Genomic DNA, 12,628 nt, shown 5'->3' with positions numbered 1-12,628 from the left:
TGCATGCCTATAATGAGACTGTTTCTTGAAGATGAGACCCATATTTAAACAAATTCATTTATGGAATATAGTACCTGTTACAGAAAACCTAGAGGTCTTCTTTCTAACATCATATAGTTAGTGTGGCATGTATACTAACTGAGTCCTGTCAACATAAGGTCAGATGAGGACTTTTCTACTTGCATTAAATTAGTTATCACATGATAGTGGATTTCAGATTTTGGGTTAGAAGTGCCCACTTATCATTTGGATAAGCACTGCATCACAAAGTGGTGTGGCCTGTATCTAGGGACCTGACACCTTTCGAAGAGTTCACAAAAGTTAAGAGGTGGGTACAGGAGTGATGGCATGAAGACAGGCAGCACCATGATCCTCAGTTCTAAAACCATGAGGCTTTCTTCCTGAGACTTTCCAACTTCACAATCTAGGGACTTCATGTCTTAATAGTAGTAAGCGCATTTTGATTTTTGCAATTTCTAGTCAATCCTAAAATGTATCTGTTTCATTGCTTTGAAGCGCTAATTTCATTATCAACAGAGATGTTACAGAGCTCTTGAACATGTGCAATGACAGATCTGTGAAGACTTCTAGAATCAAACACACAAAGGGAGCCAAATGAAACTTTATCTGGCCTTCCCCAAAACCCACACCCACACCCTCAAGACAGGGTTTCTCTGTGTAGCCCTGGCTGCACTGGAACTCACTCCAGGATGGCCTCGAACTGCTGAGATACACCTGCCTCTGCCTCCTGAGTGCTAAGTTTAAAGGCTTGTGCCGCCACCACCTGGCTGAAATTTATCTTCTTAAATAAAGCAGCTAGAACAAAAAATACCAGAAACTTCACAAGAAATTACCAGGAAGATTTAGTTAACACCCCCACCCACAACAAACAAAATGAAATCTGGGTAGGGTGGTAGGAAAGGTCCAAACCAGGTTAGCTATTGAACTCTGTGCCTGGCTTAATTACATGACTCATCATGGAACACTGAGTGGCTACTGCACAGGCTTGCCAGCTAAGTCAATAGGGCAATCAAATTCACACCCTGGGGCAAACAATAACAACAAATCCTTACTTCTATGTAACAAATGCTTCAGACTTTTAAGTTATCTCAAAAGGAAGAAGAAATTACTTTTTAAGAGGTATTTGCTGTACTGGGTTGGCTGGCTTCCTAAAAATGCTCAATGATGAGGACCCTAGCAACTTTCTTACCATGAACTTAATTGAGACAAAATTAATAAGTACAAAGTTACAACAACTTAATTAATGCCCAATGGTAAATAATACTTTTGTCTTCATCTTGACATTTTAAGGACAGCCAATTTGGAAAGGCAAGCCCAACTGAATATTTAAAGCTATCACGATGCCATCCCTTTCAACAAGCAACCCATCTCTGAAGTTAGTATTCCGGGGCAAATCATGTTTTCTAGTGTTATTAACAGTATAAAATATTTTAAGACTAAAAATAGCTCCATTCCCTCTAGATATGAATACCACAGTCTAGTCAACATTAAACACGGTATTCAGGGAACAGATGTTACAAGTTCTTACTGAAAAATGTTATTTCTAAGCCAATTATTTATCAAAACAGAACCAAAGCTTCCTAAAGCATTTCTCACCTGACAGCCAAAAACCAGGCACTTTAATCAAGTCATTTCACAGACTAGTTCTCTGAGCACATCTGTCACGGCTGCTTCTCTCTGTCTCCTGGACTCACTTATTACACAGGCCACGTGGTAAGGAGTAGGAAGGCTAGAGGTGTGTGTGTGCGTGTGTGCGTATGCACGCGCGTGCGCATGTGCGTGCGCATGCGCGTGTGTTAGATATTTCAAGAGAAAAAGTTAAAACTCAAGCAACATATCATATTTCTTAAATATTTAACTGACTGGCATGAGCAACCCTGAAATCAACGGTGCATATAGACAGAACTGAATCCCACGGTTCCAGAGATGATATCAATCATGTAACATTAGATAGCAGAACCATGGCTGAGCTCTCTGAACGCATGGTAAGTACCCATTCAACAGCCAATGGTGTTTGCTGTGGCTGGCACACTGTGTTCCGGTGGTTTGACCCAAACAGTCGCCTTTCCAATACACCAAACGAGACTTTGATTAACAAATTCCTGTCCACCTTCACACTGCTTTCTACCTGCTTATCTCAAAGCTTCAAAATTGTGGCTTGATAGGCAGTCAGATTCAAGAAGAGAAAGCTATGGTGTCCCCTCAACAAACCCTTGCCATGATGAGCAAAGTGTTATATAACAACTTGTAAACACTTTCACAGGGCACACTTGGAACAGTCATGAAGGCCGAATCTGCCTTTCTGCTCAGTTTAAACAAATCCCAAAGCTTCCCAACAGTCATTCTCTGTTGGGTGGGTGGTTACTCTTGCCTCTGAGCTCTATCATACATCATCTTCTCAGGTACTCAGAGAGGAACAGCAGTAATTTTTTTGCCAATTCCAGCAACATTTTCACTTGCAGTGTTACTTATATCTGATCTCTTTATCTAGAAAACTCAGATGATCAATAATATCGCAATATTAATTGCAAACCACATTCAACGATCTATATTAATAACTACGCCAAAATACATCAGAATTCTGATCAGAATGTATTTAATAAATTGGGATTAATACTTAAGAAAATATTCTGAAAAATATTAACTTAGCTTTTAAGATTCTAACGATAAGTAGGAAAATTAACTGTGCACATACGATATACATTACAGACCATACATTAGTCTCCCCCCCCCCACGCAGTTCTTACTAAACATATATAATGTCACTTCGTAACACCTTACTTATTAAAATGTCTGAACATCCAAAGACAAACTGCTAGTTATCTATGTAACATTTGCCTGAGGCGACCCCGTCATATTTGAAAGAGTCAGAGAGTTAAACCATGCAGCAAGTACAGCTTTAAGGCGGCAGTCCAGACATCGAGAAGTAGACAAGCTCAACAGTTTGGACTGGTACAAATTCCAAATGCACAAAGAATTATGTTGAGAATAGCAAAAGAATTTGAGGCCTGTTACTTCACAGAAGTACTCACCTGACTCTTGCAAGTACCTATATACCAAGAAGTTGACCTCATCACTGCTTATACTCATCTTTATTCCCACTTAAACCATGAGGTCACAACACAGGATATAACCCTAAAAATAAAACAAAGTTAATTATTTTCTCAGTAAAATGATATTAAAACAAAATGTAAACAATGTTGTAAAAAACATTTGATTTTATTAAATGATGTTAAACAAAGATTCTCATTGCCTTGCAGTATTAACATAGTTACTTCCATTGCTGGTAAAATGATTTACACATTCAAAACATAGCTAGTGCTATTTTTCTATAGGATAACATCCTGTCAAAAAGGAAAAGATTCACAAAGGCTTTCAACACTGCATGTAATATAAAACTTACTGCCTTTAGTATCCTTAAATAAAAAACAAAAAGCAAGAGTTAAGACTCAAGAACATCAGTCACTGAAAAAGGGCATGGATTTAAAGCACCAAGCAGGGAGGCCTCAGCCATCTCCTCTGGTGCTGTGATATCCACACACCTGGCAGACTTGCTTCCTATGTCTCAGAATCGCTTAACACTGTGTTTGAGTCTTAAGATCTGGGTATGTGTAAAACTAGGAGGCTGGAACACAGTTCTTAGAATGCCACACTCTTACTGGATAGAGCAGGGTAGGGCAAGAAGCGCTCTACAACATGATTTAAGTATATATAATCATAAATCTATTCTCACAATTTAAAAAGTGGTCAGAAAACTTCTCCTAAGAGCCAAACAATAAATATTTGAGGTTCTGCCAGCCATACAGTCTGTCACAACTACTCAGTGTTACCATGTGGTGCAAAAATAGTAAATGCAAACAAACGGACATGACTGTGTTCCATAAAACTTTATTTGTGGATAATGAAGCTTATATTTCACAGTAATTATTGTATTAAATATTAGTCTTCTCTCCCCCTCCCCCGGCAGCACTTTTTTTTTTTTTTTTTTTTTTTTTTTAAATGAAAGGAAACAAACAAAGAGAGAAGTGCCAATGGTCTGGTCCTTGTTTGAGGAGAATTAGATTTCCACCTACTGTGGTACTGTGTGTGGATTAAATGTGCTAATAACAGAAACAGTTCTGAAAAGGCTGCTGCAGCCTTCACTTAGAGGTGAACCTGCTGAATGGTAGCAAGCCTCAGACACCTGACAAACACAACAAGGTTATGGCCATTCACCCGGTACCTTCCTGGTTTGTGGGGGAAAGGCACTTAGTTCATTGCAACTTGGACAACGCTGAGTGCATACAAGTCAGGGGTGCTTAAGCAGGCAAAAGATATAAAATATAGGTGATTCACAGGTACCATCCATAGCACAGTAAAGAGGATCTAGTCCTTTAATTTCAATCTTTTGAGTATAGCTGATTACATCTGTTACTACGGCATATATACTTCTTCCCATTAGTTTGGAATAGTAAGGAAATGAAGGGGGGGGGGATACAGAGCCCTTGCTAAACAATAGGTAAAGGACCTGATTAAAGATACGTTGATTTTCCTTTTAAGTATTATCTTCCTCACTTCAATATGGCAAGACTCACATTTAAGAAAAGGCTATATACTCCAAAATACTCAAATACTAATTTCTTTTCCTTTTTTTTCTTTTGGTTTTCTCTGTGTAACTTTGGAGCCGGTCATGAAACTTGCTCTGTAGCCCAGGCTGGCCTCAAACTCACAGAGATCCGCCTGCCTCTGCCTCCTGAGTGCTGGGATTACAGGCGTGCTCCGCCTCTGCCCGGCATCAAAGACTATAATTTCTGATGATGTGCAGGACACAATGAACAGGCGAGACCACTGAGAGGGACTCAGCAGTAGGATGTCTCTCCCATGTCACCATCTATATCAACAGTAGAAGCTGACACACAATGCTATCTTAACAAATGGCGTCCGATCCTCAAAGTCAACCAGCACATGCCATACACAGACTATAAAATCTCTACTGAAATCTCAGAAATAAACAGCATCTTCTACTAGCACAATCCTGGCTGGGGGAGGGGGGTGAGCTCTCAAACTCACCAGCAGTCAATATGGTGATATTTTCATTGTACTGAAATGTGATTTTATTTGTATGTTAATAAAGATGCCTTGGGGTCAGAGCAAGCCATAGCAGAGGCTGGGCAGTGGTGGTGCACGCCTTGAATCCCAGCACTTGGGAGGCAGAGCCAGGCGGATCTCTCTCTAAGTTTGAGGCCAGCCTGGTCTACAGAGCAAGTTCCAGGACAGGCGCCAAAGCTACACAGAGAAACCCCTGTCTCGAAAAACAAAACAAAACAAAAAGGAACCATATACTTTTTTTTTCCTCTGACCCCAGATAAATTTATTAGGGTGAAAAATATTTTGGGGAACACAATACCACCACATTTCTCCTTTTTTGTCTAAAATTTAAAAAAGGTTATAACTAATACAAGAAAAATCATATCCAGTAAGTATATACAATATACACAGTCAAGATTACATTAATGATGTCTAGTCCATTAACATTTGGCGGATTCAGGCAAAAAACTCCATTATATATATATTAACAATGTCCAGTCCAGTAACATTTGATAAACTCAGACCAAAAATTTCATTACTTATCCTATTTAAAACAAGTAGTTCCTTTTTAAAAGTATTTTTCTTTTCATAATAGATTCAGCAATCTACCTTTTATCATTTTTATATCTTTTCCTTTTTCTTTTTACAGTAGATTCAATCATCTACCCATTTATCCTATTATTTCTTCATCTTTTTTTCTGAGTAGATTCTATGATCTACCTCATATCTACATTCTCTTTTTCTTTTTCTTTCTTCTTTTTTCAAACAAAAACTCTGAATCTAATCTCCTTGTTCAGCTTTATTCCTGACCATTAAGAATTAACAACTTGTAATCAACCATCGTAAACAATGACAATATCCATAACTCATTAAACGACCGAAAACCTCCTATCCCACCTCTTGTCATCATTTCATCTGTGGCCATGTTGCTCACTAGGGCCACAGGAAGTACTATGCCAAGCTGACTTTGTGAACCCTGAATGAAATGTGTGTTCCAAGTTCTTTGATAACTAATCAAAAATAAATCAAATCAATTTTTTTCCTTCAGTTTGGTTTGTTTTTTTGTTTGTTTTTTGAGTCTATGTAGCCCTGGATGGCCTGAAAGCTCACTCTGTAGACCAGGCTTGCCTCTAACTCTCAGAGATCCACATGCCTCTGCCTCCCAAGTGCTGGAATTAAAGGCATGGGCCACCACCACCCGGCTTACACTTACTTTTTGTGTGTATCAACACTATGGCTTGTGTACACATGGTTTAAGGAGGGCTGCTGGCAGTCTCTCTAATCAAAACAACTCCCAAGGTGGCGAGACAGCTTAATAGTCAAAAGCACTTGACTCAGAAGCAGGAAGGGTGGAGCCCAGCTCCCCCATGCCCATAGGAAAGCTGGACATTATGACATAACTTCCTAACCCCAGCATTTCCAGTGTGAGATGGAGAGCAGAGACAGGAGCACCTTGGAAAAACAAGCCTGGAGGTAAGGAGTCATCTTATACATGCATACTACGGCACACTGTGACTAATGCCCACAAGTACATATGTACCATTTGGGGGGGTGGGGTGTTAAAAAAAAAGAAACTTGACTCCTAAACTAAATGCTATTAAAACTAAATGCTATTTAAACTGTATTTTCCATTGTAAGATTCATTCCATGAAATGCACACTAAAATGGAAAAAAGAAATCCTTTAAAATAAAGTCATTGGATCTACATCTCATACTTTTTACAAGGCATAATTAATACTTTAAATATAATACTCTAGTGTAGATAGCCTACAATACCTTCACATGTAACAGAAACAATGCAGATCAAAGAGTAAAAGCAGAAAAAACAGAAGAGAAAACAGTCATATAGATGGAAGTCACCATCTTCATCTCACATACAATCATCTTAAGGTTAGTCTTCAAAGAGTACACTTGCCAAGATGTTCACTTACACAAAGGGGTACTTTCTTTTTGTATTTATAGTTAATTTAGTGTTAAGATAGTCAGCATTGTTTTATACTAGCAAATACTAGATTGGATCCCAAATAAGCCATTTCAAAAGGTCTTAGCAATCTATCTAGCAGAATTTAACAATCAGAATTTATAAGAGTCAACTTCATCAATTAACAATAACTATTCTCCTATTGAGAAGACCTGTAGTGAACTACTTTTTAGTTCAGATGTTGTCTCTAACTTCCAAACCATACAAAAAAAAAAAAAAAAGTATTTACAGAAGAATCTAAAATCCCTTTAAAATGGAGAGTATACTGGAACTTATTGAGTGTTGAATTACTTAGTAAACTCTAGTTCAAACACATAGATGGGGACACTGAAGGGTGAGATGAAATCCGGTAGACAAAGCAGGTCACATGATACATTTCTCAATGATCTGGTGGAAACCACCTACAGGATTCAAGCTAAACAAACCATTTTCTTGCTGAGAAAGAATGTGAGAAAGTCCAGTGTGGGAAGTCAAACCAGGAGTGGCATGAAAAGCTCATGGGCATAGGAAGCTAGCACAACCACTTCAAATTAAACCAATCCAGTCTACTGTGGCAGCTTCAGGCTTATGAAACAGCCCACATTCTCCAAAGACTGGTCAACCAACAGAACAGGTAAGCACTATGCTCTTAACTCAGGTACTACAGGAAGGGTAGAGAAAATCATGCTGGCCAAACCAAAATTATAACCATGTTTTGAAAGCATTTCCAGAATAAGGAGGCAAGTAAGCAAAACCAAGACTACTGAACCTTAAGGTGAGAAAAGTGCTCACACATTGTTGTACTTAAAATTATTGTGAAAACCAAGAGTGAAAATTTGTACCAGATGGTCCTGGTAGCAAATAGGTGACAGACAGAGGCCAAGTGTCTAGTGTGGTGCTTCAAGAAGAAGAAAATGTAAAGAAGGAATCAGCACTGACTCTAACAGACAATGGGAGCCGGTTAAAGTCCAATGAAGAGGACGAAGCTGCATTTAGTGTTACGGGACAATAAAGAGACCCCGGACAGTGGGGAAGAGCAACGAAGGTGACAGCACTTCCTCCAGGGTTGTCTGCTCTAAACACCAGCAGACAGACAGACACACAAGCTCACAGAAGAACCAAAGCAAACACAAAAAACAAAAATCTACTCCGAGGCCAGACAGGGTTCAGCCCTTGTAGTATCCTGCCAAGGAAGTTACACTATCTCTAGCTGTTGGAGACATATCCTCACCATTGCACAGCAAATGCCTCACTGTTATGGCTGTGGAGGCACTCACAACTTTAAGTCAAGGATAAAAAAACAGTGTGTGCATGGCAAAATGCGATCAGTGTAGTACTGGGTGTCAAGATGAGAGCTACAGAATTTTACAGCATCCTGGGGACAAACTTTCTTTCATACAATGTTACTTTTTTTCACCGAGGAGGTGACATTTGCATGGACATTACCTAGCAAAGATGAGCTTTCCACCTCACAGGTAGGAACATGTATTATGAATTTTCCATCACTATGCATGACCACAAAACCAAATGCAAAGGTCTCTCTGAAGAATTAATTTTATTAATATCTTAACACCAGTATGACTTTTAATATCCTAGTTAACAAAACACCAAGCTCACTTAGACCTTTGCTTCTGGGGCTGATTTGGCTGTACCCTCATTAGTTTACACTTCAAAAAACAGAATGGCTTCAAGTGGCATCCCACAGACATTTCTCACAAAATGAATGAGGTAAACTCTTATTCCTAAGAAAATATTAATGATTTGTTGTCAAAGATTAAACTGAAGCTTTTAAATGAAAAGTTTACGATTTTGGAAACACTGTCATAAGTTTGCTAGTGGCCCAGTTCCTAATCTTAGTGAGTAAAGTGGTGAATTAATGGCTCTGATATTTCGATATTGTATCACAGGCTTATGAAAGGTTTTCTTAACTTAATCTTTTTCAAATGGGCAGTACAAAATTTACAAAATTATGCATGAATAGAGTGTATATTAAAAAGTTTGAGAAAGAGCCAGGTATGGTGGTATGCATTATTAATTCAGCACTTAAAAAGCAGAGGCAGGTGGATCGCTGTGAATTTGAGGCCATCCTGATCTACACAGCAAGTTCTAGGCAAGCCAGGGCTACATAGTGAGACCCTGTCTTGGAAGAAGTAAAAAAAAAAAAAGGGGGGGGGGGTTGAGAAAGGCTGGTATATTTAAACATGAAATCACTACAAAAGGGGGCAGAGAGCTCAGCAGTCCAGAGCACTCTTCCAAAGCACCCAGCCCTGGATAGGGGAGAAACTCCAGATGATCAAGTGCTCTGGCCTCTTCAGGAACATATCTCCCCCACACAAATAATTAAAAATAATAACAACAAAATCAAAACATATATACAAATTTCACTGATATAATTTCAGAGCTGGTGTCACAGTGAACCCTTAAAAAGAACTGTTCATTTGCTGAGGTTCAGGCTAGTAATAAAGAAGACTATCAAATTTATTCTAAAAATAAATTCTGATTTTAATTTGGAGACTTTCCAGCTCTCTTTGCACAGCCAGGCTCCCCATATGTTTCAACTGCTGCAACACATCTTCATACCCGAATCTAGAACAGATGTGAATACCCAGCTGTGCATCAATCCAGAGATTAGAGGATTTGCAAAAACATAAAACAATGTCGATCTAAATACTTTTCTTGGAAAACACTTTTATTTCATAAAACACATGATTTGTGTTACTATGTTTGCATGGAGTTTTGTTAAAATGTGAATTACATACTTTTACACTTTTAGAATCTGATACAGGAAATACCAATACTACATATAACCCACATTTTTAAAATAGAGCAAAAGGCTCTATTTTAAAAATGTGGACACTTAAGGATTGCTGGTATAAACTTCCATTCCTTCCTCCATTCCAGTTATCATCTCTGCCACAGTCAGTTTTCTGGGGAGAAGGAAAACTACCTCATTAGGGCACAAGAATTGTTTAGATTTTAACCTGACCTAAATCTTTCATTTATGCTCATGTGAGAATATGCATTAGGTGCCTCCAATGTACTTAATAATAGAATGGATACTAACTTAAAAATCATAAGTAACAGTATCTAGTTTTTATTAATTATATGGCATTTAACTGAATCATTAGAAGTAATAATAATATTTCTGAGACTACACTTCTGTATATGGAGTTCTCGACAGACATTCATAAAATTGAGAATACTGAAAATGAGTGTTTTAAATCATGTACTCCACAATATTTTACTAAGTTGTACATTATATACTTGCCATTGTTCTGTGCTAATACAGAGACTCATTCACATTTAAAAAAACAAAGAGGGAGGTGAGAGAGATGGCTCAGTAGTTTAAAACACTTTTTGCTGTTACTGGGGGGGGGGGGGGGGCAGCTTACAAACACCCATGAAGCCAGTCCCTCCTCTGGACTCCTCAGGTAGCAGGCATGTTCACGGTGCACAAACAAACATTCAAGCAAGACATTCATAAATGTAAAATAAAAATGAATTGAGGTCAGTCATGGTGACACAGCCTTTAATCCCAGCAATAAGGTGGCAGAGGCAGGCTGATTTCTATGAGTTCAAAGCCAGCTTGGTCTACATAGTGAGTTCCAGGACAGCCAGGGGTATATAGAGACCCTGCCTCCAAATAAATAAATAAATTAATTAATTTTGAAATATTTTTTCTTAGTAGCAGGGAAAACAACTGAGGAGAAAATAGGAACAAATCACAATGACAAGTTCACAATGATGTCACTGAAAACTAGTATTCTATGTGCTAACTGACAAGAATTAAAGTCAAAGGAAGGGCACAAATTAGAAAAAAGAAACAGCAGCATGGCGCTCTCTCCCATGGGCTTTTGTTCCCCAAAAGATCATGTTCAAGGCTACAAAGGACTGTAGCTTTCTTCTTTAGGATGTGTGTGAGTGTGTGTGTACCTAGACACACACACACACACACACACACACACACACACACACACACACACACACAGAGAGAGAGAGAGAGAGAGAGAGAGAGAGAGAGAGAGAGAGAGAGAGAACAAGACACAGGCACTGCAGAATCACATTTACCATATACCACACCGGACAGAGGCACAGAAATAAAGAGAAAGGTACCAGCTGAGCAACAATTTTAAAATTCTTTTCAGGCAGTTTAACAAGTTACAGGTGGTACAATCATATGTGCCATTTTATACTCTAAAAATGTCAGCAAAGGGGTCAAGAAAACAGAGGTGTAAGTGTTACCGGAATTATTGACAGCAGCTTGCTAGCCAATTGTAAGGAGTGGCTTGGCCCACTGTGCACGGTCTTCTCTGGAGAGACGTGACCGGAAGAGAAGGGGGTTGGGGACTTGCTCTCTCTCAGACGGTGTGGTGTCAGTGAACAACTGAGAAGCGTGGCTGGCAGTTTGGTCACCTTCTCCTTCGGGAACAAAGAGGCGGCGGCAGCTGGATCAGCAGAGTCATGGCAGCTTCGTTCTGTATTTTAAGTGTATTGTATTGATTTTACCTGTTAATAAACTCTGACTTGATCACAGACTGCCTTCCCTTTTGACCTGGCACTGACGTGGCAGTCTGACCATGCCACCTCAGGGCACGCATGCATGCAGCATGCCCACCCCCTGGCTGTTGTTGTTTTCTTCGAGACAGGGTTTCTCTGTGTAGCTTTGGAGCCTGCCCTAGAACTTAGAACTCACTCTGCAGACCAGACTGGCCTTGAACTCACAGAGATCCACCTGCCTCTGCCTCCTGAGTGCAGGGATTAAAGGCGTGTGCCACTACCTACTGGCTCCAACCCCTGGCTTTTAAAATCCCTGTTCCGGGATGCAGAGCTGCCTGGCCACATGTAGCAGAATCCACCTGGGCAATTTTAGCCAATACACCCAGGAACGTTCCTAGTCTGCTCTGGAGGCAACCAAATCTCCCACCTTGCATTTCTCCTCCCCACTGCCTGGAGGCCTGTCTGCTCCCCAGACTGGGCGCCTACACACAGTGTTTTCCTGAACTGGCTCTACTGAGAGGTGTAAATGTAACAGTCTTGTTAAATAAGAAACACAGAGCCAATTGCAGAGTTAAAAGCCAAGAGGTCAGAGCAATAGCTGAGAGCTGAAAACTTTACCCTTCACTGCTGCTCTGTCTTTCCTCTCTGCAAGAGGCCTACTTCTGTGTCCTGTCTTTTTTATAGACTTTTTGTTCTGCCTTCTCATTGGTTGTAAACCCAGCCACATGACCTCCTCATCTTCTATGGTTGGTATTGAGATTAAAGGCATGTGTCTCCATGTTGGCTGTATCCTTGAACACACAGAGATCCACCTAGCTCTGCCTCCCAAGTGCTGGGATTAAAGGCATGCACCACTGCTGTGGATATCGCTCTGTGTAAATAAAGTTCTGATTGGCCAGTGGCCAGGCAGGAAGTATAGGCGGGACAAGAGAGAAGAGGATTCTGGGAAGTAGAAGGCTGGAGAGAGACACCGCCAGCCGCCGCCATGAAAAGCAACATGTAAAGACACTGGTAAGCCACGAGCCATGTGACAAAGTATAGACTAACAGAAATGGGTTAATTTAAGATAGAAGAAGCAGATAA

General features: G+C 39.8%; 1 protein-coding gene across 2 annotated transcripts in view; it reads right to left on the bottom strand.

The window, feature by feature from the left end:
- Positions 1 to 12,628, bottom strand: part of Tbl1xr1 (TBL1X receptor 1) — a 61,680-nt gene that overhangs the window by 24,154 nt on the left and 24,898 nt on the right. The window contains exons 1-2 of one of the 2 annotated variants that reach the window (XM_036191281.1): positions 11,291 to 11,493; positions 3,054 to 3,156 (exon numbers count right to left, since the gene is read on the bottom strand). In XM_036191281.1, coding sequence (XP_036047174.1) covers positions 3,054 to 3,111 — 58 coding nt within the window. In that variant the 5' untranslated portion in view covers positions 3,112 to 3,156; positions 11,291 to 11,493. Of the gene's footprint in view, positions 1 to 3,053; positions 3,157 to 11,290; positions 11,494 to 12,628 lie in introns of those variants that run through there. The other variant, XM_036191279.1, reaches the window with a different exon arrangement.

This window comes from Onychomys torridus, chromosome 6 (genome assembly GCF_903995425.1).
Source record: "Onychomys torridus chromosome 6, mOncTor1.1, whole genome shotgun sequence".
Taxonomy (NCBI): domain Eukaryota; kingdom Metazoa; phylum Chordata; class Mammalia; order Rodentia; family Cricetidae; genus Onychomys; species Onychomys torridus.
This window is presented reverse-complemented; position numbering and strand designations above follow the sequence as displayed.